We start from the raw sequence: 26,762 nt of genomic DNA on the forward strand, positions 1-26,762 counted from the left end.
ACTGCTTTTATTTATTTACTTTTCTGCTCTTTTGCACACCAGTATCTCTTCTTGCACATGATCATCTGATGATTTATCACTCCAGTGTTAATCTGCTAAATTGTAATTATTCGATTTATTGCCTACCTCATGCCTTTTGCACACATTGTATATAGATTCTCTTTTTTTCTACCATGTTATTGACTTGTTTATTGTTTACTCCATGTGTAACTCTGTGTTGTCTGTTCACACTGCTATGCTTTATCTTGGCCAGGTCGCAGTTGCAAATGAGAACTTGTTCTCAACTAGCCTACCTGGTTAAATAAAAAAAAATAAAAAAATAAAAAAATCACATCAAGCCAAACGTCATTATTGACAGAAAATTTGTAATTGTTGCATCTCGTTGTGTTGTTGTCCTCTGGTGGCTAGCTAGCTAGCTAAAATTGTTCCTTTCCTAAAATTGTATGGAGATGTGGTTTTACTTAATTCTCTGTACTGGCCAATGATTACAACAGCGATTCTGATCCAACCATAAATTCATACATTGTGCACCTGGCCTGAGAGGATGGAAGTTCAACATGTAGCTAGATGTAGTAGACTAATGTTAACTAGCTGACTAATCGTTGCCCATGAAAGGAAGTTAGGCTAGTGAGCAAGCATTTTAGCCAGGTAGCCTAGGACAACAAAAACTAAATGTGTGTACTGTATCACAGCGTGATAGACAGTTTTGGCAACATGAAAGAGGAGGATGGCGTTGGTGTTTCTCTACAAGTAGGGGGAGTCAACATGTTTTTTCTATTTGCACGCACGCACACACACACCACAAAAACACACACATACACTGTAACACACACACACACCAGCCAAGGATGCAGATCAGGAAGCCAGTCTGGTGAGACTGTGAGCCGTGACATGGTGAGTACACATAGCTTAAAAAAAATGTTAATTACAAAACGAATTGAAGAAATTAAATGATGCGTACACACTCACTCAGGAGAGATAACGAGCACATTAGACGCGACAACACACACAGACACATTATGTGTGGGCAGAGTGAGTCTCCTTTTATAAAAGCTTTTCCCCTCGTCTCATTTGCCTGACTGACTTGGTATGAATAGATTCATCCCAGTGGGAAGCATCAATATAAATGCTTATGGTCACGCTGTTTTTTCATGTCAATTATGTGGTTTCTGTTAATTACCCATTATGCATAGTAGCTTCGCTGCACTACAGACACATTGTGGTACAGACAGATATCTCCAGAGCCATTTTAACAGGTAGTCTCTTGACTTAGGAGGTTCAACCAGCCTGATCTTGTGAGCTGACATTCTGTTTCACTGATATGAAGTATCAGAGCAGTCTGTCTGGTTACGAGGCTAATTGAGTCTATGGTTGACCCTTCCTCAAGGTAAAAAATTGCTCGTAATGACAAATCTAAAGTCAGACTACACATTACCCCGAATAGTAAGGGAGAAGAGAACATGTTAACCTGGCTGGTTGAGAAAATTCCAAGACTGTGCAAAGCTGTCATCAAGGCAATTGGTGGCTACTTTGAAGAATCTCAAATATAAAATATATTTAGACTTGTTTAGCACTTTTTTGGTTACTACATGATTCCATATGTGTTATTTAATAGTTGTGATGTCTTCACTATTATGTAGAAAATAGTAAAAATAAAGAAAACCCCTTGAATCAGTAGGTACTGACAAAGTCAAGGTATTGGAGTGGCCATCACAAAGCTCTGACCTCAACCCTATCCAAAATTTGTGAGCAGAACTGAAAAAGTGTGTGCGAGCAAGGAGGCCTACAAACCTGACTCAGTTACACCAGCTCTGTCAGGAGGAATGGGCCAAAATTCACCCAATTTATAGTGGGAAGCTTGTGGAAGGCTACCTGAAATGTTTGACCCAAGTTAAACAATTTAAAGGCAATGCTACCAAATACTAATTGAGTGTATGTAAACTTCTGACCCACTGGGAATGTGATGAAAGAAATAAAAGCTGAAATAAATAAATCTCTCTACTATTATTCTAACATTTCACACTCTTAAAATAAAGTGATGATCCTAACTGACCTAAGACAGGACATTTTTACTTGGATTAAAAGTCAGGAATTGTGAAAAACTGTGTTTAAATGTATTTGGCTAAGGTGTATGTAAACTTCCGACTTCAACTGTACAGTCGTGGCCAAAAGTTTTGAGAATGACACAAATATTAATTTCCATAAAGTTTGCTGCTTCAGTGTCTTTAGATATTTTTGTCAGATGTTACTATGGAATACTGAAGTATAATTACAAGCATTTTATAAGTGTCAAAGGCTTTTATTGACATGAAGTTGACACAAAGAGTAAATATTTGCAGTGTTGACCCTTCTTTTTCAAGACCTCTGCAATCTGCCCTGGCATGCTGTCAATTCACTTCTGGGCCACATCCTGACTGATGGCAGCCCATTCTTGCATAATCAATGCTTGGAGTTTGTCAGAATTTGTGGGTTTTTGTTTGTCAACCCGCCTCTTGAGGACTGACCGCAAGTTCTCAATAGGATAAAGGTCTGGGGAGTTTCCTGGCCATGGACCCAAAATATTGATGTTTTGGTGCTCCATCATGCAAGGTGCTCCATCATGCTGGAAAAGGCATTGTTCGTCACCAAACTGTTCCTGGATGGTTGGGAGAAGTTGCTCTTAGAGGATGTGTTGGTACCATTCTTTATTCATGGCTGTGTTCTTAGGCAAAATTGTGAGTGAGCCCACTCCCTTGGCTGAGAAGCAACCCCACACATGAATGGTCTCAGGATGCTTTACTGTTGGCATGACATAGGACTGATGGTAGCGCTCACCTTGTCTTCTCCGGACAAGCTTTTTTCCGGATGCCCCCAACAATCGGAAAGGGGATTAATCCGAGAAAATGACTTTACCCCAGTCCTCAGCAGTCCAATCCCTGTACCTTTTGCAGAATATCAGTCTGTCCATTATGTTTTTCTTAAGTTTTATGTGTGCTTGTTTTTTAAAATGGTCGAATTAATAAACTAAACTTTTCCTGGAGAGAAGTGGCTTCTTTGCTGCCCTTCTTGACACCAGGCCATCCTCCAAAAGTCTTCGCCTCACTGTGCGTGCAGATGCACTCACACCTGCCTGCTGCCATTCCTGAGCAAGCTCTGTACTGGTGGTGCCCCGATCCCGCAGCTGAATCAACTTTAGGAGACGGTCTTGGCGCTTGCTGGACTTTCTTGGGCGCCATGAAGCCTTCTTCACAACAATTGAACCGCTCTCCTTGAAGTTCTTGATGATCCGATAAATGTTGGATTTAGGTGCAATCTTACTGGCAGCAATATCCTTGCCTGTGAAGCTTTTTTGTGCAAAGCAATGATGACGGCACGTGTTTTCTTGCAGGTAACAATGGTTGACAGAGGAAGAACAATGATTCCAAGCACCACCCTCCTTTTGAAGCTTCCAGTCTGTTATTCGAACTCAGTCAGCATGACAGAGTGATCTCCAGCCTTGTCTTCGTCAACACTCACACCTGTGTTAACGAGAGAATCACTGACATGATGTCAGCTGGTCCTTTTGTGGCAGGGCTGAAATGCAGTGAAAGTTTTTTGGGGATTCAGTTCATTTGCATGGCAAAGAGGGACTTTGCAATTAATTGCAATTCATCTGATCATTCTTCATAACATTCTGGAGTATATGCAAATTGCCATCATACAAACTGAGGCAGCAGAAAATTTATATTTGTGTCATTCTCAAAAAGTTTGGCCACGACTGTATATAGTAAAATAAGTTGTTGTGATCATAGAAATAAGATGTGTCTCTCACAAACATAGAGAGAAAACAATCATCATTGTTGATTCATCTACAGAAGCAATCTCATCATGAACCACTCCTTGGATCTTCATCCTTTCTTATATTTCTCCTGTTTTCCCAGATGACATTTTGGAGACTAAGGGAGATTGAAAAGCAGAGAGCCGCTGCCTGGGACTTCCAGCGCACGGAGCAGAACAGAGAGGACGAAGAGGAGGAGAGGAAAGCAATGGAGCTGCAGAAGGAGGAGAGGATTGAGATGGACCTATACGACAAACGGCTGGCCAGAGAGCAGCACAAATGGTAATCATAGAACACAACCACACTGAGACACTTCACTCATTACATTCTTTCTTTACAAATACTTGGTGAGAGATATCTTGCCACGTAACCATTCACAACAGAGACACACAAACACGTTACTGTCAAAGTATAAAGCGATACCGTACATGGTGAAAGAATTGAAAGTTCCAGTTTTCACATAAAAAGAGGGACTGTTTTAATGTAAAAACAGTCTGTGACAGTGTATTTTTTGCCATGTAGTCTCCACCAGTCAGCGGTACCTGGCCAAGCAGCTGTACACCAGCCGACCCACAGCCCAGAACCACCCTGGTTCAGCAGCAGCTCACGCTGGGGGATCACCAGCACAGACTCACCGCACATTACAGGATCTCAGATTCAGACGATAGGCACAACACAACAATAAAATCAAGTTTATTGGCACATGTGTTCATGTCTTTTATCCCTAAGATTTAGTTACTAGGTCAAATGTTGCAGTGTTCTGCAACTTATTCTCTCAGGAGCTGTATTTTAGGTATAAAATGACTATCTAGCTGTTCTTTTATGTTTCATGTGTAGTGGTCAGTATCTAATTTGGCTTATCTTTTGAAGATAAACATGCATGTTACCATCTTTAGACATGGATGCTATGAGTAATTTAAATGATGACACAACCCGATGATGCCTCTTTTGGTTCAGATTGTTCCAAGTTCTTTATTTATTTAATCAATCACATATTTAGTTACAAGTAGCTGATTCATAATGCAGTTAGTTACATTGTCATTGGGCTCATAACATACAGTACAAGACCCCCTCCATACAGTGATCCCACTTCACTTCAGTCTCAACCAATGGCACGAGCACACTAGCCCAGTCCCAGATCGATTTGTGCTGTCTTGACAACTCCTACAACTTTAGCATGACAACAACCATAGGAGTTTGCCATACAACCCAAACAGATCTGGGACCAGGGTATGAATACACGACTGTACCTTCCTGTCCCCCAAATCCATTTTACTAGTGTTGCACACCAAACAGATCTGGGACCAGGGTATGAATACACTACTGTACCTTCCTGTCCCCCAAATCCATTTTACTAGTGTTGCACCTCAAACAAAGCACACAGAGGCACTCTGTCTCCCCTCAGGCAGTGAAATACACAGTGTTCCCCCCCTCCCTCCATCATGAATATAAATCCATGAATGCCATGTCCTAAAAGAAGCTGTTGCTGTCATTCTCCTCTATATGCAATTCTTAATCACTTTCTTTTTTTATTTGATTTTATGTTGTAAGTATAAAAAACAGGAAAGGGAAAAAGCAAACACTAGCACTAAGCCTGACTTAGCCGATCTCCTCACTGACCACGTAGGAAGCAAAGCAGAGCCAGATAGATATATAGAAAGGCTGGCAGGCAGGCAGGCAGGCTGGCAGACAGTAGACTGAGTATCTGTGTGTTCAGTAGTTCACTCATTCAAAGCAAACATTTGTCCTGAAATCACACCATGATAAACACAGATGGTTAGCAGCTCTATTGGCGCCCTATTCCCCATATAGTGCACTTTTGACCAGGGCATATGGTTATTTCTCTGAACACATAGGGCTCTCGTCATAAGTAGTGCACTATATAGGGAGCCATTTGTGACGCAAACCATAGTCGTGATAGAATAACTGGCATATTACTTAATTTTCTCATTCCCATATGAAAATAGATTTCTAAAAAGAAATGTTTTTGTCCTGAGTGTGTCTGTAACAGCAAACTACAGGGAGCTGGGCTCACTCAAACCTCTCGTTCAGACCCACTGTCTTTCTGCCAAGCCAGAGACAATCCCACTTTCTCTATCCCATCTCCCTGGGGATGCACTGAACAGTAACCGTTTGGCTTGCAGTCAGACCTGGGTTCAAATAGTATTCACCCTTTCTCAAATACTTCAAGCTGTGCTTGATTGAGATTGCCTGGCACAATGGAACCAATAGAATAGTCCCAAAAGTGCAAATCTTGGTCTCCGGTGGTCCAGGCAGGCCCAATCAAACTCTTCTTTGAAATAAAAAAAATCTTATTTTAACCTGGGTCTGTCTCAGAATAGACTGTAGGCTAGATTGACTGGGTGAGCAGTGAGAGCAGAGCCAGCACATTGCATATGCTCCCTGTGGTGCTTCATCACAAGTTAGCTCACCGCATCCCTCCTTGCCTCATCATCATCACACTGCCTCAGCACAAAAAGTGTATGAAATGGCATCCTATTCCCAAAATTAGTGCACTACATAGGGAATAAATAGCCTTTTCAGACACAGTACATAGACTCTCAACAGATACTCACTGGACTGCAATGCTTAAAGGGACACTTTAAAGTCAGGAAACAAAACATTGATGTACATGAGGAACATGAACCTACTTTTAACCTCTGCTTTCAATAGGTTGGTTTTGATTCTACTGTATATTTTAAAATTACATGAACTACTGATTAATCTCGACACCCAGAACCAAATCTCACATGCGCACTTCTACTACTAGTGATGTAAAATGTATATTTTTAGTTTTCTTTTTGAGCGTTTGTAACAGGAACTATTCAAGGAATGGTGTGAAGATACATTTTTGGCCTTTTAGTTTTTTTCTTTACTATTGACTATTTGTTTTAACAGCCAAATCACCGACATCATCTGTCAAAACAGGAAAGTATTCATTCATAGGTTCGTTGTTACAAAACAATCATTAAATGTATTTTTAAGTAAACTTAAAAACACACATTTTTATCAAACAAACTCATTGATAAATAACAATATTTTGGGTTGTATTTACATTAAGCTTGATCTTTCTAGGTCTCGTTCTTCTCTATAGAGATTCCTCTGTTCACCTTTTCTCTAAATGCTTGTTTCCGTCTGCTTCTTCTCATCATTCTTACCAGTGTCTAATTCAAAACAAAGAGTTTTTGGCATGTAAATATTATTTCTACCCAGCCCTACAAAGAATACATTCTACACATTAGATGCCAAAAGCAACCAATCTACACGTTTGCCTTTCAGCCCAATCTGCTGATCAGGTAAGCCTGTTTTGGATTGCCAGCGTGCATTGTCCATGGCTTGAAAGGAATAGAGAGAGAGAGTGTGTGTGTGTGTGTGTGTGTGTGTGTGTGTGTGTGTGTGTGTGTGTGTGTGTGTGTGTGTGTGTGTGTGTGTCCGAGCGTGTGTGTCCGAGCGTGTGTGTCCGAGCGTGTGTGTCCGAGCGTGTGTGTCCGAGCGTGTGTGTCCGAGCGTGTGTGCATCTGTGTATTTTACTACCAGCTAACTGTAAATATATAGAACTACTGCTCCCTACCACACATTATAGCGTGTAGTAGTGTTATGTTATGCCATGACATGAAGAGGTATGGGAAATATTACATTTATCAGCTGACATAGTTTAATACACTGTAGAAAGAGACAGACAGAATAGATACAGAAAGCTAGAGGTCTACATATAAATTACAATATCATACCAATAATGAAGTCACACTTGTGGTGAAAAGGCGAGAGTAGAGTACAGCAGAGTAGAGAGGAGTAGAGAGGAGTAGAGTAGATAAGAGTAGAGTAGATGAGTAGTAGAGAGTAGATGAGAGTAGAGTAGAGAGTAGAGCAGAGAGGAGTAGATGAGGAGTAGAGTAGATGAGGAGTAGAGTAGATGAGGAGTAGATGAGGAGTAGAGGAGTAGAGTAGATGAGGAGTAGAGCAGATGAGGAGTAGAGCAGATGAGGAGTAGAGCAGAGAGGAGTAGAGCAGAGAGGAGTAGAGCAGATGAGGAGTAGAGTAGAGAGCAGATAAGAGTAGAGAGCAGATAAGAGTAGATAAGAGTAGAGCAGAGAGGAGAGGAGTAGAGTAGATAGGAGTAGAGTAGATAGGAGTAGAGTAGATAGGAGTAGAGTAGATAGGAGTAGAGTAGAGTAGATAAGAGAGGAGTGGAGAGGAGCAGAGCAGAGGAGGAGAGAGGACTAGAGTGGAGATGTAATCTGGTGCTCTGTGTTGAGGGCCAGTAGGCACTGGAACTCATAGTGAACATGTTGTACATATCTATAATACTGTATATGGCTAGATAGATAACATTGTAGAATAGCAGATGCTTCTGAATGGTCAGTAGTATATTGATCATATAGTCAGTGAGCTTATCAATGGAAAAGTCAAGTAGATAGCTAGATAGATGTATTACAGATAGCTAGGAGTGTGTGGTCAGTGGGCATGTTTATATTGTTGACATGTTGTACTGTAGTTGACAGAGATGTTTTGGTCTGACAGATAAACAGTTACTAAGGCAACGGGACCATCTAAAACGGCCACCTCTAACTAACTAGCCTAATCTAAAATGGCGGTGGTGTTGGGATTGAGGGGGGAGCTGTCCTGCAGTGTGCCCGGGTCCGGGGTGGCTTTGCTGGGTCGGCTGTACTGGCTGACCAGGGAGTCTTCCATGGTCACCTCGGTGACAGCAATGCTACCGTTGTTATAGCCATCCAGGTTGTCGTCACTGGTACACAGCTTGCTCTCATCACACAGAGACGCCTGGCTGGCTGTCCTCTTCTCCTCGTTGTCACTACAGGATGGAGGGACGGAGGGAGAAATTGTGGGGAGAGAGGGAGGGGGGTAGAGAAAGACAGATAGAGAGGTATAGAAAGAACGAGGGAGATGAAAGGAGGTTGGTAGGTAGGAGAGATTGTTACTATGTGTGGGTGGTTCACCAGTGGAGGCTGCTGAGGGGAGGACGGCTCATAATAATGGCTGGAACTGAGAAAATGGAATGGCATCGAACCATGTGTTTGATGTATTTGATACCATTCCACTGATTCCACTCCAGCCATTACCACGAGCCCGTCCTCCCCAATTAAGGTGCCACCAACCTCCTGTGCGGTTCACATACCAATGTCAGTCATTGTGTTGTATCACATAGCCATAGGAAGGGTATTGGCTAGATATACTGGGAAACGGAGACGATAAATGGGAGAGCCTCTAGAAAAAACATTGACTATTTGGACTCAGTTGCAGAAAATGCATGCAGAGTAGAGCACCTTACAGCATACCTCTCAAGAGATCTGGCAAGCAGGGGAAAGCATTATGGGAGAGAGGAACAGTAATGAACACAGGAGGCTGGGATAAAAACATACCTATATCTTTTCAAGCAGGGAATCAAAGCGATCATGTTGACATTTAAAACATGCTAATTTGCGGGGTATTGACTTGCATTGTTTGCTTTTATTATTATTTATTTAATTTTTTTGCATTTTCATGACAGCAGCCAGGTAAACAAAGCCAAACCATGGATCGCTGTCTTACCTTGTCCAAAGACTGCTTACAAGGTAAGGAAACCAATATGTCATTTTGTAACTTGGGTAAACTATCCTTTTAACTAATATTCAATGATTATATAATCTACAGGTCTGAAGGAATATTAATACATGATCAATGCCTAATAGTCAGTATATCGTCTGATTAGACAGGCCAACCTGTACTCTCCGAATGTTTCATCCTTCATAGGGCGCGCCTCAGAGTCTACCTGACCCTCCTCCTTATCTTTGACTGAGAGAGAGAGAGAGAGAGAGAGAGAGAGAGAGAGAGAGCGCGACAGGGAGAGAGAAAGAGAGATAATTGAATTTCAGTATCTGTTCATTAATCAGTAGAAGGTCCTTTCTAAGCTAATGGCTGGCTGAGGTTTTGGTAATGCCATAGACGCTGGACAGCTAGTGAACTAGCAGCACAACAATATAGAGAATGTGTTGTGCTTTTTTAGAGCTGCCTGGTCTGCTACATATCATGCGATTTGTCAGAAACTCCCTGACATATAGGGTTTCTCAGAAACAGTCTGCTACGGCCCAACTCAGTGGACTTGTGGTTGGAGTGTCCGCCCTGATATTGGAAGTTTTATTCCCGACCGAGTCATACCAAAGACTGTAAAAATGGGACCTGATGCGTCTTTGCTTGGCACTCAGCATTAAGGAGATAGATTTGGGGTAAGGCCCTGTAATTGACTAGCATCCTGTCCAGGGGGTGTACTTGTACATCAAGCTGCCTCAAACTATAGAAACAGCCAAGGCTTCTGCAAGGCTACTTACTTACCATATTTTATATGTGGTTTGTTAGAACTACCTACAGGAATATATGCAATTTGTTAGAAACTATATTCTACAGTATATGTGGTTTGTTAGAAACTATATTCTACAGTATATGTGGTTTGTTAGAAACTATATTCTACAGTATATGTGGTTTGTTAGAAACTATATTCTACAGTATATGTGGTTTGTTAGACCTGACGTGGTTTGTCTGGTATCTGGTGGTGTTCTATTTACACCTACCTGAATACTTTCCCCCTTTGCCCCTCTTGATAAAGCAGAGGATAAGCAGTACCAGCAGCAACAGCACGATGGCGGTCACGAGCCCAATAAACCAGCCCTGAGTAGCAAAGCCTGTCTGCACATCCATCACCCCTACAGAGGGAGGGAGGGAGGGAGGGAGGGAGGGAGGGAGGGAGGGAGGGAGGGAGGGAGGGAGGGAGGGAATGGACAGAGGTCGAGTGAAATGGAGAGAGGGTTGTAGCAAGGGATCGTAGAGAGACGTAGGGGGATGAAAGGAAGGATGAAAGGAAGAGAAGAGATTAAGAAGAGAGGGTGGATATGGAGCGCACACGCACTGGGGCTCAGTCGATACATAAACTCACACAGACATAACCTAACATACATTACACTAGGGATGTAGGAAATACAGTCCAATTCCCCAAACAAATACTACTAATGGAGCATTTCATTTGGCCTCTGAACAGCTTGCCATCTAGTCTCTTTCATGTAGGACATTTCAAAGCACTTCCAACAATAGCAGAGTGCTGCTGCACACTGTCAGATGTAGGCAGGAGAGGCCCAGAGGAGAAGCTGTTTTGTTGTGTGTGTGTGTGTTCTTGTATTCACATGTGTGTCTGCCTGCCTGTCTGCATACATCATGGTGTGTGTGTGTACAGGCTATGCTTCAGTACCTGCTCCCTCTGATCTCAGTCTCCCAGAAGGCTGGTGGGAGGAGCAACAGGAGGACGAGCTCATTGTAATGGCTGGAATGGAATCAATGGAATGATAACAAACACATTAAAAACACAAATACAACGTGTTTGACTCTGTTCCATTTATTCCATTCCAGCCATTACAATGAGCCCATCCTTATTTAGCTCCTCCCACCAGCCTCCTCTGGTGTGTACTTGTATATGTGTGTGTGTGTGGGGATGGGTTTAACTATACTTGTGGGGACCAGAAGTCCTCACAAGAATAGTAAACAAACAAAAATTTGACCAACTGGGGACATTTTGTTAGTCCCCACAAGGTCAAATGTTATTTCTAGGGGGTTTAGGATTAAGGTTAGAATTAGTGTTAGGAACTAGGATTAGTTTTAGGGTTAAGGTTAGGTTTTTAGGTTAGGGTATGTATGGATTAGGGTTAGGGAAAATAGGATTTTGAATGGGAGTGAATTGTGTGTCCCCACAAGGTTAGTTATACAAGACTGTGTGTGTGTGTGTGTGTGTGTGATTGAGTGGGTGTGTCTGCGTCTAGGTGTGTGTGTACAGCCTGTGATTCCTACCAATCCCTCAGGTTTCAGTCTCCCAGAATATATATATATATATATATATATATATATTACTGCCTCCGGTATGTACCTGCTCCCTTTGTGGTGATCTCAGTCTCCCAGAATATATATATATATATATTACTGCCTCCGGTATGTACCTGCTCCCTTTGTGGTGATCTCAGTCTCCCAGAATATATATATATATATATATTACTGCCTCCGGTACGTACCTGCTCCCTTTGTGGTGATCTCAGTCTCCCAGAATATATATATATATATATATTACTGCCTCCGGTATGTACCTGCTCCCTTTGTGGTGATCTCAGTCTCCCAGAATATATATATATATATATATTACTGCCTCCGGTATGTACCTGCTCCCTTTGTGGTGATCTCAGTCTCCCAGAATATATATATATATATATTACTGCCTCCGGTACGTACCTGCTCCCTTTGTGGTGATATCAGTCTCCCAGAATATATATATATATATATTACTGCCTCCGGTATGTACCTGCTCCCTTTGTGGTGATCTCAGTCTCCCAGAATATATACAGTGGGGAGAACAAGTATTTGATACACTGACGATTTTGCAGGTTTTCCTACTTACAAAGCATGTAGAGGTCTGTAATTTTTATCATAGGTACACTTCAACTGTGAGAGACGGAATCTAAAACAAAAATCCAGAAAATCACATTGTATGATTTTTAAGTAATTCATTTGCATTTTATTGCATGACATAAGTATTTGATCACCTACCAACCAGTAAGAATTCCGGCTCTCACAGACCTGTTAGTTTTTCTTTAAGAAGCCCTCCTGTTCTCCACTCATTACCTGTATTAACTGCACCTGTTTGAACTCGTTACCTGTATAAAAGACACCTGTCCACACACTCAATCAAACAGACTCCAACCTCTCCACAATGGCCAAGACCAGAGAGCTGTGTAAGGACATCAGGGATAAAATTGTAGACCTGCACAAGGCTGGGATGGGCTACAGGACAATAGGCAAGCAGCTTGGTGAGAAGGCAACAACTGTTGGCGCAATTATTAGGAAATAGAAGAAAATAGAAGAAGTTCAAGATGATGGTCAATCACCCTCGGTCTGGGGCTCCATGCAAGATCTCACCTCGTGGGGCATCAATGATCATGAGGAAGGTGAGGGATCAGCCCAGAACTACACGGCAGGACCTGGTCAATGACCTGAAGAGAGCTGGGACCACAGTCTCAAAGAAAACCATTAGTAACACACTACGCCGTCATGGATTAAAATCCTGCAGCGCACACAAGGTCCCCCTGCTCAAGCAGGCGCATGTCCAGGCCCGTCTGAAGTTTGCCAATGACCATCTGGATGATCCAGAGGAGGAATGGGAGAAGGTCATGTGGTCTGATGATTCAAAAATAGAGCTTTTTGGTCTAAACTCCACTCGCCGTGTTTGGAGGAAGAAGAAGTATGAGTACAACCCCAAGAACACCATCCCAACCGTGAAGCATGGAGGTGGAAACATCATTCTTTGGGGATGCTTTTCTGCAAAGGGGACAGGACGACTGCACCGTATTGAGGGGAGGATGGATGGGGCCATGTATTGCGAGATCTTAGCCAACAACCTCCTTCCCTCAGTAAGAGCATTGATGATGGGTCGTGGCTGGGTCTTCCAGCATGACAACGACCCAAAACACACAGCCAGGGCAACTAAGGAGTGGCTCCGTAAGAAGTATCTCAAGGTCCTGGAGTGGCCTAGCCAGTCTCCAGACCTGAACCCAATAGAAAATCTTTGGAGGGAGCTGAAAGTCCGTATTGCCCAGCGACAGCCCCGAAACCTGAAGGATCTGGAGAAGGTCTGTATGGAGGAGTGGGCCAAAATCCCTGCTGCAGTGTGTGCAAACCTGGTCAAGAACTACAGGAAACGTATGATCTCTGTAATTGCAAACAAAGGATTCTGTACCAAATATTAAGTTCTGCTTTTCTGATGTATCAAATACTTATGTCATGCAATAAAATGCTAATTAATTACTTAAAAATCATACAATGTGATTTTCGAGATTTTTGTTTTAGATTCCGTCTCTCACAGTTGAAGTGTACCTATGATAAAAATTACAGACCTCTACATGCTTTTTAAGTAGGAAAATCTGCAAAATCGGCAGTGTATCAAATACTTGTTCTCCCCACTGTATATATATATATATATTACTGCCTCCGGTATGTACCTGCTCCCTTTGTGGTGATCTCAGTCTCCCAGAATATATATATATATATATATATATATATATATATATATATATTACTGCCTCCGGTATGTACCTGCTCCCTTTGTGGTGATCTCAGTCTCCCAGAAGGTGTTGTTGCTGAAGATGAATCTGAGGCGGTACTGTGACCCCGGGGTCAGGCCTTTCAGCTGGTAGAATGATGCAGACGAGTTCAGCTTCTCAGACTGCTTCCACTTCCCACCGTCTGAAGACAAAATAACCACTTTATTTGTTTAGACATAGAAATAGACAAAATATATATTTTTCCTTCTTGTTCTTACAGGCAGGGGAGTGAAGTTATATTTATAAATTTTTATTTAAAAAATATGTCAGTCTCCTCCAGAGCGACTTTGTTTCAATTTCACGTTTACAGTCAGTTACAAATGTGTTTGGTGTTTCCACATGCATACTGTTGGTCAGCTGGTAGTGTATGTTCTTGTTGAGGTACTGGACCTGGAAGCCAACACTCCTGTGTCTCTGCAGTGACACACGCACGGCCACATGCACACACAAAGCTCATACGTACCTTGCTTGTTGAGGTACTGGACCTGGAAGCCCACACTCCTCTGTCTCTGTCCTGGCACCCAGCTCAGGTTAACAGACTTCTCGCCTACAGACAAGCTGATGTTGGACGGAGGAGCTGGAATGGGTTGAGAAGGGGTTAGGGTGATTCTCATCGAACCAGTTGTAACCATGGCAGTAGCAAATTGAGTTAGAAAACCATGATGCATCTGCAACAATCAACTATCATTCTAAAGACTAAGATACCTAGTTTATGGTGCAGTGTTTTATTTGAAATGCATTTGACATTTTTGCCAGAATTTTGTACAGATTTCACCCCAAATTCTCATTACCAATACAATTTTACTTTAGAAAAACCAAACTTAACTGAATAAAACACAAAATATGTTGCTCTTGTTTGTCCACAAATCATACAAATGGTATACTAGTGGAAGTTTACATTAAACTATAATATTTATTACATAAAAACACAGTGTCTGTGTGTTTCTCATTACATAACACTTTTTCAAGTTGCTGTAAAAATTCCAATCAAAGTTTTATTCACCCATGATACATCATCTCGAGGAGTAGTCCTTAGATGAGCACAAGTTAATTTAATTTATTCACCTATATGCCTTCAGAATGAGGATCATATTCTCAAACAAGCCCTTTACGACACTAGACCTTCTCATTGACGAAATTACTAAAAAGCTCAAATTGAGAAAAACGTAGAGAATTATTACCTTACCAACATGGAGGCATAAATGGGCTTTAGTGATGTGGTAAACACTTAGAGAATTATTACCTTACCAACATGGAGGCATGAATGGGCTTTAGTGATGTGGTCAACACTTAGAGAATTATTACCTTACCAACATGGAGGCATGAATGGGCTTTAGTGATGTGGTAAACACTTAGAGAATTATTACCTTACCAACATGGAGGCATGAATGGGCTTTAGTGATGTGGTAAACACTTAGAGAATTATTACCTTACCAACATGGAGGCATGAATGGGCTTTTAGTGATGTGGTCAACACTTAGAGAATTATTACCTCACCAACATGGAGGCATGAATGGGCTTTAGTGATGTGGTCAATTGTTTGCTGACTCATAATGGCTGTCTCCTATTACTTGCAGATTGTGCGAAGGGCCTCTCATTACCAAAACACACATTTCTAATTTCCGCATCATTTTTAGGTTTCTAATTTCCGCATCATTTTTCGGTCTGTTTCGGTCATGAGAACCTTAATTTAGGTCATGATAATAAGCTCATTATAATGTAAAGTCAATGGATGTGCTGTGCTGGTAACTTTAATTATTCACAAGGCCCACTGCTTACACCTATTGTATAGCTTTTTTGTAAAACATCAGTTATTTGATTAAGTAGGGGTTGTCAAGAAGTACACATTTAATTTACTTGAAGCCACAATATGGAGTTTGTGTTTCAGCAAAGAGCAACCCTGCCACTTTTAAAGGAGAAGATAACCCATTTTGACAGGTGTACCTGTTTTAGCGCTTACCTATACTGTCGTCTGATATCCCAAGACAGTTTTTGGTCCATATCCCACATATTTAAATACTTTATAGGCATATCATGTTATGTAATTTCTCCTTAGGATCCCATTCAATTTTGAAATGCATCTAAAATACCTTGGAACCACACATATCCATGTCATTATTACACCAATATTACCTGTAAAGGCCTTTTTTTTATATAGTCACTTTTTTATACTTAAATCCACTTTTGAAAATACTTGCGCGTAATTACAGTCAGGTTAAAATAAATAGCCTGTTAGGCCCTGTCTGGGGGTATCATCGGATGGGGCCACAGTGTCTCCTGACCCCTCCCGTCTCAGTATTTATGCTGCAGTAGTTTATGTGTCGGGGGGCTAGGGTCAGTCTGTTATATCTGGAGTATTTCTCCTGTCTTATCCGGTGTCCTGTGTGTATTTAAGTAGGCTCTCTCTAATTCTCTCTTTCTCTCGAAGGACCTGAGCCCTAGGACCATGCCTCAGGACTACCTGGCATGATGACTCCTTGTTGTCCCCAGTCCACCTGGCCGTGCTGCTGCTCCAGTTTCAACTGTTCCATAGCCTGCGGCTATGGAACCCTGACCTGTTCACTGTGATTACTATTATTTGACCATGCTGGTCATTTATGAACATTTGAACATCTTGGCCATGTTCTGTTATAATCTCCACCTGGCACAGCCAGAAGAGGACTGGCCACCCCTCATAGCCTGGTTCCTCTCTAGGTTTCTTCCTAGGTTTTGGCCTTTCTAGGGAGTTTTTCCTAGCCACCGTGCTTCTACACCTGCATTGCTTGCTGTTTGTGGTTTTAGGCTGGGTTTCTGTACAGCACTTTGATATATCATCTGATGTAAGAAGGGTTTATATAAATCAATTTGATTTGATTTTGATTTGGGGGTACGCCATACCGGTAAAACGTGAGCCTATCACAATTAATAAAACATGCATTAACAAATATAGGCTAACACACCATTATTTAATTAACATGAACAATTTGCGAATTGACTGGAAGCTGGGTGGTATACGCTTCAAATTGCGTTGTGGTTTGAGAAGAACCCTACACTTTGTTAAGGCGGGGATGAGTGGCCGAGATTTATGGATTGAAACTCTTAGCCTTCTGTAGAGACGCTCCCGGACAAGGCAGAGATGTGTGGCGGAGACCGAGGTGCGTGTGGACAACAGTGGATCCATCAATTCAGGCTACAAGTGTAGGTCTCATGACAATCACATAATTTCATTACGCTACAGGCAGTGGCGTTTCTAGACCATTTCAACTGGGGGGGCCAAGCTGGGGCCAGTTGTACTGTTAGAGGGGCCAGTTACATTAGACGTTATTGTTGTCATATCGTTTTCTTCACTGCATTGCAGGCATTAGCAGGCAAAAGACCATGTCCATTATCATTCAACAATTTATTTGCATTGTCTGTCTAATAACGAATGTATAAAAAGAACGATAGCAAAAATTTGTTATGTAAAAATTATTTCATACTCCACATTTAGGGGGTCCAAAATTGTTGTCACGGGGGCACTGCCCCCCCCCCCAAAAAAAACACTAGTGGCTACAGGTAGGATAAGTTATGTCTGTTTCCATTCATCAAATTGCGTGTGCACAGTGCACGTGAACGAAAGTGCGTGTGTAGCCTACAACCTTTGTTAAGTTATTGACAATCGGATGAAAACATCATGACTGGTTGTGTTTAAACCACATTAAAAGGCATACTGTAGGCAGCGTGTCCATAAGGCCACATTAAAAGGCATACTGTAGGCAGCGTGTCCATAAGGCCACATTAAAAGGCATACTGTAGGCAGCGTGTCCATAAGGCCACATTAAAAGGCATACTGTAGGCAGCGTGTCCATAAGGCCACATTAAAAGGCATACTGTAGGCAGCGTGTCCATAAGGCCACATTAAAAGGCATACTGTAGGCAGCGTGTCCATAAGGCCACATTAAAAGGCATACTGTAGGCAGCGTGTCCATAAGGTTAGGAGAAGCTAAGCTTCCCTAAAGTAAATTAAATTAAACTGTCAGTGAAAAGCAGAAAGACCCAGCCAGGCATATCTCAATATTTAAAAATACAATCGCGGAAAAACAGTTTGGAGAGCAAATGGCTATTGCTGTAAAGAGTTGACAATGAAAAGACTCCAATCTGTCTTTTAGTTATCAAAATTCGTAATTTAAATGAGCCATCAATAGCCTATCTTACATCGGCCATATCCCCGGTGAGTGTGTATATTAACTGTCTTCAAATAAAATTAAATAAAATTGTAGTTGTCACATGCACTGAATATAACAGGTGTAGTAGACCTTACCGTGAAATGCTTACTTACAAGCCCTGAACCAACAATGCAGTTAAGAAAATAGAGTTAAGAAAAGATTTACTAAATAAAGTAAATGTTTTTTATTTTTTATTAAGTATATAACGAGGCACTATACAGGGGATACTGGTACTGAGTCAATGTGCGGGGGTACAGGTTAGTCAAGGTAATTTGTACATGTAGGTAGGGGTAAAGTGACTATGCATAGATAATAAACAGCGAGTAGCAGCAGTGTAAAAACAATGGGGTGGCCAATGCAAATACTCCGGGTGGCCATTTGATTAATTGTTCAGCAGTCTTATGGCTTGGGGGTAGAAGCTGTTAAGAAGCCTCTTGGACCTAGACTTGGCACTCCGGTACCACTCGCCATGTGGTAGCAGAGAGAACAGTCTATGACTTTGGTGACTGGAGTCTTTGACAATTTTTGGGGCCTTCCTCTGACACCGCCTGGAATATGCCACGTTTGTTTGTTTTTGGACAATCATTTCCTCCTCCAGGTTAGATGGACGTCATACTGTATGTGTCTCCCCTTTTCGTAGGCCGATTATATGGACCAGACAACATCTGCTTGTCAGTGTCAGCAAAATAGGCTACCCTGTCATTTCTGTAGTCTAAAAAATGTGTGCAAAGAAATTAATTCCACTTTCACCCCTGATTACAGTACTTATAATTCAAATTAGGGGTATTTTAGTCCATTTTATTAAGATCGGTGATTTCAGTATTAAGCAAGTCAAATTTTGGGATTAACAGATGACAGTTTGATGATGTATTGGGTAATGAATCTCTAGTAGAGCTCAGTACAGTTCTTCAATAGCAAATTTTGCAACACTCATTACCGAAACATACATTCTCATCTCCAAAACCTGTTTATTATTGCCATAAGCACCAATATTTAGGAAATATTAGGAAAAATAAAATGTCTACTTTAGTCATTTTGGCTGAATCAGATGGTGGGCCTTTTGTTCTTTATCCGAATATGTGTATATAAAAATAACACAAGTCGTGTTGACAATAAACAAGATTCAGAAAAGGTTATGTGTTGCATTAATGAGATAAATGACAAAATAAAAGTTTATAGTTAAATAAGAAATAAATGTGTTTTCATTGTATGTTTACCTCAGGCCTTTTCATTATGTAAGCAATGTTAAAAAATATATATACTTTTTTGGACTTCAGAAACTGTTGCGGTAAATGAGAATTTGACATTGCTAGTTGTGGAAATTGTAGTAGAATGCATAATATTTCATCAATAAACATAACAATAATTATGAAATAGATCTATACAGATTCTAATCTTAGTGATCCAAGAGGAATTATGGTGGAACATGTTTATTTCAATTTTGTGTCATTTTCGTTAGAATCTCTTTCACCCTTCGTATCCTGTTAGTGTTAACCCTCTCAGTAATATTACTTATGCACTAATACTCCACAATGTAACCACAGCGTGGTAAATCCACCAGTAAACAGTATGTTTTAATGTCGGTTTTTATGTGTATGAAACCGGGAGACAAATTTCCACATTGTGTGGACAAAAACGTTTTTCTAATTCTAATCCTCCTGCAGTACTGCCTCCGTCCAGTGTGGTGGCGCCCTGCCTGGTGAGGGGCTCTCAATCAATCAACCGATCAATTAATCAATAAATTGACCAATCAATGAATCAATCAATCAGCCTGTTAGTGTTAACCCTCTCGGTGTGTTAATATAAATAATCCTCCTGCAGTACTACCTCCGTCCAGTGTGGTGGCGCCCTCCCTGGTGATAGGCTCTCCGTCCCCGGCCGAGGTGCGCCCCCTCAGGTAGAAGCGGTAGCGGCTGTGAGGGTCCAGCTGCTTCAGGGTCAGGTGAGTGACCTTGTGATCGTCTATCGTCTCCACCTGCATCGGGCTGTCGCCACTCTTTACGACTACAGAGGACAGACAGGAATGGTTATGTTAGGGTGTGTGTGTGTGTGTGTTTATTTGTGTGTGTGCGTGTGTCTGTCTATCAGTGTGGTCATCTATGGTCTCCACCTGCATCGGGCTGTCGTCACTCTTCACAACTATAGGGGAATAGAGAGGAAAGGTCGACCAGAACAGTCAATAACGTTTTTCTCTGACAGAATTTGAGGAATGGTCTATAACGTTTTATAGGTTTGTCTCTGACAGAATTTGAGGGATGGTCTATAACGTTTTATAGGTTTGTCTCTGACAGAATTTGAGGAATGGTCTATAACGTTTTATAGGTTTGTCTCTGACAGAATTTGAGGGATGGTCTATAACGTTTTATAGGTTTGTCTCTGACAGAATTTGAGGGATGGTCTATAACGTTATGTAGGTTTGTCCTGATGGATTGGTGGAATATGATTGATATATTATTCACTAGCCATCTCTAGAAGTGACTGGTAATACATCAACAATATGTCACAGAAACAACAGAGATAGATCAGTGACACCACATGATAATAAGTAGCACTGTTGTCTTTTACAAGACAGAGAAACAGACACAAGACGTGTAGACTTGCTTTGACAGTCAGTTGAACACACATATTTACATTTTAGTCATTTAAAGGAGTAATTAGGATTAAGTGCCTTGCTCAAGGACACATCACTAGATTACTAGACTACCCTCGTCTAATTAAAGATAGCCAGTTAAGGGGGAGAGGTGTAGTAAGGTAACCACTCTGGTACTGCAGCAGGTATCCTTTGAGAACCCCGTTGGGTTGGGCAGGAGGTGTCCAGTGTAGGGTCATCTCTGTGCCTGCATGACTGTCCAGGAGTAAGGACATGGGGGGGGCAGGAGCTGACAGGGACACAGGCACACTTGATTAGAGTATCCTTCCACTGCAGTGTATACTGTCCCCCCCCCCCGCTTTTCCCTTTCTCTCACCTCCCTCGTCAGTTTCAAAGGACAGGGTCTTGGAGGGGGGCCCCTCTCCCTTGCTGTTGAACACAGTGACGGTGAGGGCGTAGTGAGAGTAGGGTCTGAGTCCCCCCAGGACCCTCTTCTCCTCTTTGGGCCCTGTCTCCACCTCAACACTGGTCTCTGGCTCTCTAGCCCTACGGCTACCACGGCCCCTGGAGCCAAACCTCGTCAGGTGGATCTGGTGAGGAGAGAGGGCAGAGGAGGAAGGTTATACGCTGTAATAATGCTCTATGTAGCTGTAAGGTCATGTTTATGATGTGTAATGTATGCAGCCCCGGTGGTGGCCCCTGGAGCCAAACCTCAGCAGGTGGATCTGGGAGGGAAGATGTTATAAAGCTCTATGTGGCCATAACGTCATGGTTATGATGTTGATATGACACACAGAGGGGGGAAGGTGTAAAGGGGACACAGGAAATTAGACTATTCATGAGGTCATGAGTTATTCATGAGTTATTCACATTGCATAGATCTTGACAGTCATTGTATCTCTCTTGTAGTAGTTATTTCAGTGCCACAGACCTTATATCCCAGCAGGTGTCCTCTGACAGTCTTTTCGTTCACTGGTTCCCATGTTACCCTGATGGCTGAACTGTTGAGCAGCACCATACCCACATTCTTAGGAGCCTCCAGGGGGACTGTAGGAAAGGGGGGAGAGAGAGAGAGAGATGCAGAGAGGGGAGAGAAACATACAATCATTATCTTGCTCAGCATCATAATCACTTGAGTGTTTATTAGTGTATTGTTTACCGGTGAACACAATAGACTAATTGGTCATCATTAGAGGGAGAATACGGGGAGAGAATGAGAACAGCAGGAATGAGAGTGAGGGAGAGAAAGAGAGAGAGAGAGAGACAGAAACAGAGAGAGTGTTCAGGGGAGAGTTAGACACCTCTGTATATGTCACGACTTCTACCGAAGGTAACTCCTCTCCCTGTTCGGGCGGCCCTCGGCGTCGCCGGTTTACTAGCCGCCACCGATCCCTTTTTCCTTTTCTGGTTGTTTTGTCTGTGTTCCTTTTCACACCTGGTTTCAATTGCGTTTATTTCTGTGTGTATATAGGGCACCTGTTACCTGCCTTATTTCGTGCGGGATTAAGCTTGTGGGTATTTTGCGCTCGTTTATTGTTGATGTTTCTTGTTCTCGTTATTACGCACGTGCAGTTTATTTTCGGAACTGAGTTTGTTCCTCCGTGCGTTTGGCACGTGTTTCTGTTTTGTTTTCACTATTTAGGCACTGTGATCTGTGGGACCTTATATAGACAGATCTGTGCCAATTTTGTATTGGTGGACTATGTATAATTAATTATTATATTAAACACGCTTCTCAGTAATCCCTGCTCTCCTGCGCCTGACTCCTACACCTCTCACCGAGACGCACGTTATCACAGTATATATACATAATATGACATTTGTAATGTCTTTATTCTTTTGGAACTTCTGTGAGTGTAATGTTTACTGTTCATTTTATTGTTTATTTCACTTTTGTATCTAGTTCACTTGCTTTGGCAATGTTAACATGTTTCCCATGTCAATAAAGCCCCTTGAATTGAATTGAGAGAGAGAGAGAGAGAGAGATCATTACAGAAGAGAGGAGAGAACGCAGTAGCGAGAGAGAGAGATCATTACAGAAGAGAGGAGAGAACGCAGTAGCAAGAGAGAGAGATCATTACAGAATGAGAGGAGAGAACGCAGTAGCGAGAGAGAGAGATCATTACAGAAGAGAGGAGAGAACGCAGTAGAGAGAGAGAGAGATCATTACAGAAGAGAGGAGAGAACGCAGTAGCGAGAGAGAGATCATTACAGAATGAGAGGAGAGAACGCAGTAGCGAGAGAGAGAGATCATTACAGAAGAGAGGAGAGAACGCAGTAGCGAGAGAGAGAGATCATTACAGAAGAGAGGAGAGAACGCAGTAGAGAGAGAGAGAGAGATCATTACAGAAGAGAGGAGAGAACGCAGTAGCGAGAGAGAGATCATTACAGAAGAGAGGAGAGAACGCAGTAGCGAGAGAGAGAGATCATTACAGAAGAGAGGAGAGAACGCAGTAGCAAGAGAGAGAGATCATTACAGAAGAGAGGAGAGAACACAGTAGCGAGAGAGAGATCATTACAGAAGAGAGGAGAGAACGCAGTAGCGAGAGAGAGAGATCATTACAGAATGAGAGGAGAGAACGCAGTAGCGAGAGAGAGAGAGATCATTACAGAATGAGAGGAGAGAACGCAGTAGCGAGAGAGAGAGAGATCATTACAGAGGAGAGAACGCAGTAGCGAGAGAGAGAGATCATTACAGAAGAGAGGAGAGAACGCAGTAGAGAGAGAGAGAGATCATTACAGAAGAGAGGAGAGAACGCAGTAGCGAGAGAGAGATCATTACAGAAGAGAGGAGAGAACGCAGTAGAGAGAGAGAGATCATTACAGAAGAGAGGAGAGAACGCAGTAGAGAGAGAGAGAGATCATTACAGAAGAGAGGAGAGAACGCAGTAGCGAGAGAGAGATCATTACAGAATGAGAGGAGAGAACGCAGTAGCGAGAGAGAGAGATCATTACAGAAGAGAGGAGAGAACGCAGTAGAGAGAGAGAGAGATCATTACAGAAGAGAGGAGAGAACGCAGTAGCGAGAGAGAGATCATTACAGAAGAGAGGAGAGAACGCAGTAGCGAGAGAGAGAGATCATTACAGAAGAGAGGAGAGAACGCAGTAGCAAGAGAGAGAGATCATTACAGAAGAGAGGAGAGAACACAGTAGCGAGAGAGAGATCATTACAGAAGAGAGGAGAGAACGCAGTAGCGAGAGAGAGAGATCATTACAGAATGAGAGGAGAGAACGCAGTAGCGAGAGAGAGAGAGATCATTACAGAATGAGAGGAGAGAACGCAGTAGCGAGAGAGAGAGATCATTACAGAAGAGAGAGAACGCAGTAGCGAGAGAGAGATCATTACAGAATGAGAGGAGAGAACGCAGTAGCGAGAGAGAGAGATCATTACAGAAGAGAGAGAACGCAGTAGCGAGAGAGAGAGATCATTACAGAATGAGAGAGAACGCAGTAGCGAGAGAAAGAGAGATCATTACAAAAGAGAGAGAACGCAGTAGCGAGAGAGAGAGATCATTACAGAATGAGAGGAGAGAACGCAGTAGCGAGAGAGAGAGAGATCATTACAGAATGAGAGGAGAGAACGCAGTAGCGAGAGAGAGAGATCATTACAGAATGAGAGGAGAGAACGCAGTAGCGAGAGAGAGAGATCATTACAGAAGAGAGAGAACGCAGTAGTGAGAGAGAGAGAGCTCATTACAGAATGAGAGGAGAGAACGCAGTAGCGAGAGAGAGAGATCATTACAGAAGAGAGAGAACGCAGTAGCGAGAGAGAGATCATTACAGAATGAGAGGAGAGAACGCAGTAGCGAGAGAGAGAGATCATTACAGAAGAGAGAGAACGCAGTAGCGAGAGAGAGAGATCATTACAGAATGAGAGAGAACGCAGTAGCGAGAGAAAGATCATTACAGAAGAGAGGAGAGAATGCAGTAGCGAGAGAAAGATCATTACAGAAGAGAGGAAAGAACGCAGTAGCGAGAGAGAGAGAGAGATCATTACAGAAGAGAGGAGAGAACGCAGTAGCGAGAGAGAGATCATTACAGAAGAGAGGAGAGAACGCAGTAACGAGAGAGAGATCATTACAGAAGAGAGGAGAGAACGCAGTAGCGAGAGAGAGAGATCATTACAGAAGAGAGGAGAGAACGCAGTAGCGAGAGAGAGAGAGATCATTACAGAAGAGAGGAGAGAACGCAGTAGCGAGAGAAAGATCATTACAGAAGAGAGGAGAGAACGCAGTAGCGAGAGAGAGAGATCATTACAGAAGAGAGGAGAGAACGCAGTAGCGAGAGAAAGATCATTACAGAAGAGAGGAGAGAACGCAGTAGCGAGAGAGAGATCATTACAGAAGAGAGGAGAGAACGCAGTAGCGAGAGAGAGAGATCATTACAGAAGAGAGGAGAGAACGCAGTAGCGAGAGAGAGATCATTACAGAAGAGAGGAGAGAACGCAGTAGCGAGAGAGAGAGATCATTACAGAAGAGAGGAGAGAACGCAGTAGCGAGAGAAAGATCATTACAGAAGAGAGGAGAGAACGCAGTAGCGAGAGAGAGAGATCATTACAGAAGAGAGGAGAGAACACAGTAGCGAGAGAGAGATCATTACAGAAGAGAGGAGAGAACGCAGTAGCGAGAGAGAGATCATTACAGAAGAGAGGAGAGAACGCAGTAGCGAGAGAGAGAGATCATTACAGAAGAGAGGAGAGAATGCAGTAGCGAGAGATCATTACAGAAGAGAGGAGAGAACGCAGTAGCGAGAGAGAGAGATCATTACAGAACGAGAGGAGAGAACGCAGTAGCGAGAGAGAGAGATCATTACAGAATGAGAGGAGAGAACGCAGTAGCGAGAGAGAGATCATTACAGAAGAGAGGAGAGAACGCAGTAGCGAGAGAGAGATCATTACAGAAGAGAGGAGAGAACGCAGTAGCGAGAGAGAGATCATTACAGAAGAGAGGAGAGAACGCAGTAGCGAGAGAGAGAGATCATTACAGAAGAGAGGAGAGAACGCAGTAGCGAGAGAGAGAGAGAGATCATTACAGAAGAGAGGAGAGAACACAGTAGCGAAAGATCATTACAGAAGAGAGGAGAGAACGCAGTAGCGAGAGAGAGATCATTACAGAAGAGAGGAGAGAACGCAGTAGCGAGAGAGAGATCATTACAGAAGAGTGGAGAGAACGCAGTAGCGAGAGAGAGAGATCATTACAGAAGAGAGGAGAGAATGCAGTAGCGAGAGAGAGAGATCATTACAGAAGAGAGGAGAGAACACAGTAGCGAGAGAGAGATCATTACAGAAGAGAGGAGAGAACGCAGTAGCGAGAGAGAGATCATTACAGAAGAGAGGAGAGAACACAGTAGCGAGAGAGATCGTTACAGAAGAGAGGAGAGAACGCAGTAGCGAGAGAGAGAGAGAGAGATCATTACAGAATGAGAGGAGAGAACGCAGTAGCGAGAGAGAGAGAGAGAGATCATTACAGAATGAGAGGAGAGAACGCAGTAGCGAGAGAGAGAGATCATTACAAAATGAGAGGAGAGAACGCAGTAGCAAGAGAGAGAGATCATTACAGAAGAGAGGAGAGAACGCATTAGCGAGAGAGACATCATTACAGAAGAGAGGAGAGAACGCAGTAGCGAGAGAGAGATCATTACAGAAGAGAGAGAACGCAGTAGTGAGAGAGAGAGATCATTACAGAAGAGAGGAGAGAACGCAGTAGCGAGAGAGAGAGATCATTACAGAAGAGAGGAGAGAATGCAGTAGCGAGAGATCATTACAGAAGAGAGGAGAGAACGCAGTAGCGAGAGAGAGATCATTACAGAACGAGAGGAGAGAACGCAGTAGCGAGAGAGAGAAATCATTACAGAATGAGAGGAGAGAACGCAGTAGCAAGAGAGAGAGATCATTACAGAAGAGAGGAGAGAACGCAGTAGCGAGAGAGAGATCATTACAGAAGAGTGGAGAGAACGCAGTAGCGAGAGAGAGAGAGAGATCATTACAGAAGAGAGGAGAGAACGCAGTAGCGAGAGAGAGAGATCATTACAGAAGAGAGGAGAGAACGCAGTAGCGAGAGAGAGAG

At 42.6% G+C, this 26,762-nt stretch overlaps 1 protein-coding gene across 1 annotated transcript in view; it reads right to left on the minus strand.

The window, feature by feature from the left end:
- Nucleotides 1–7,666: 7,666 nt before the first annotated feature.
- LOC139558022 (neural cell adhesion molecule L1-like) overlaps nt 7,667–26,762 on the minus strand; it is a 107,826-nt gene continuing 88,730 nt past the window's right edge. Inside the window, exons 19-28 of the mRNA XM_071373432.1 lie at nt 21,629–21,744; nt 21,074–21,287; nt 20,867–20,986; nt 19,935–20,111; nt 14,387–14,500; nt 13,916–14,065; nt 10,363–10,494; nt 9,517–9,589; nt 9,094–9,105; nt 7,667–8,609 (exon numbers count right to left, since the gene is read on the minus strand). Coding sequence (XP_071229533.1) covers nt 8,375–8,609; nt 9,094–9,105; nt 9,517–9,589; nt 10,363–10,494; nt 13,916–14,065; nt 14,387–14,500; nt 19,935–20,111; nt 20,867–20,986; nt 21,074–21,287; nt 21,629–21,744 — 1,343 coding nt within the window. The 3' untranslated portion in view covers nt 7,667–8,374. The remainder of the gene's footprint in view (nt 8,610–9,093; nt 9,106–9,516; nt 9,590–10,362; nt 10,495–13,915; nt 14,066–14,386; nt 14,501–19,934; nt 20,112–20,866; nt 20,987–21,073; nt 21,288–21,628; nt 21,745–26,762) is intronic.

This window comes from Salvelinus alpinus, chromosome 28, assembly GCF_045679555.1.
Source record: "Salvelinus alpinus chromosome 28, SLU_Salpinus.1, whole genome shotgun sequence".
Lineage (NCBI taxonomy): Eukaryota > Metazoa > Chordata > Actinopteri > Salmoniformes > Salmonidae > Salvelinus > Salvelinus alpinus.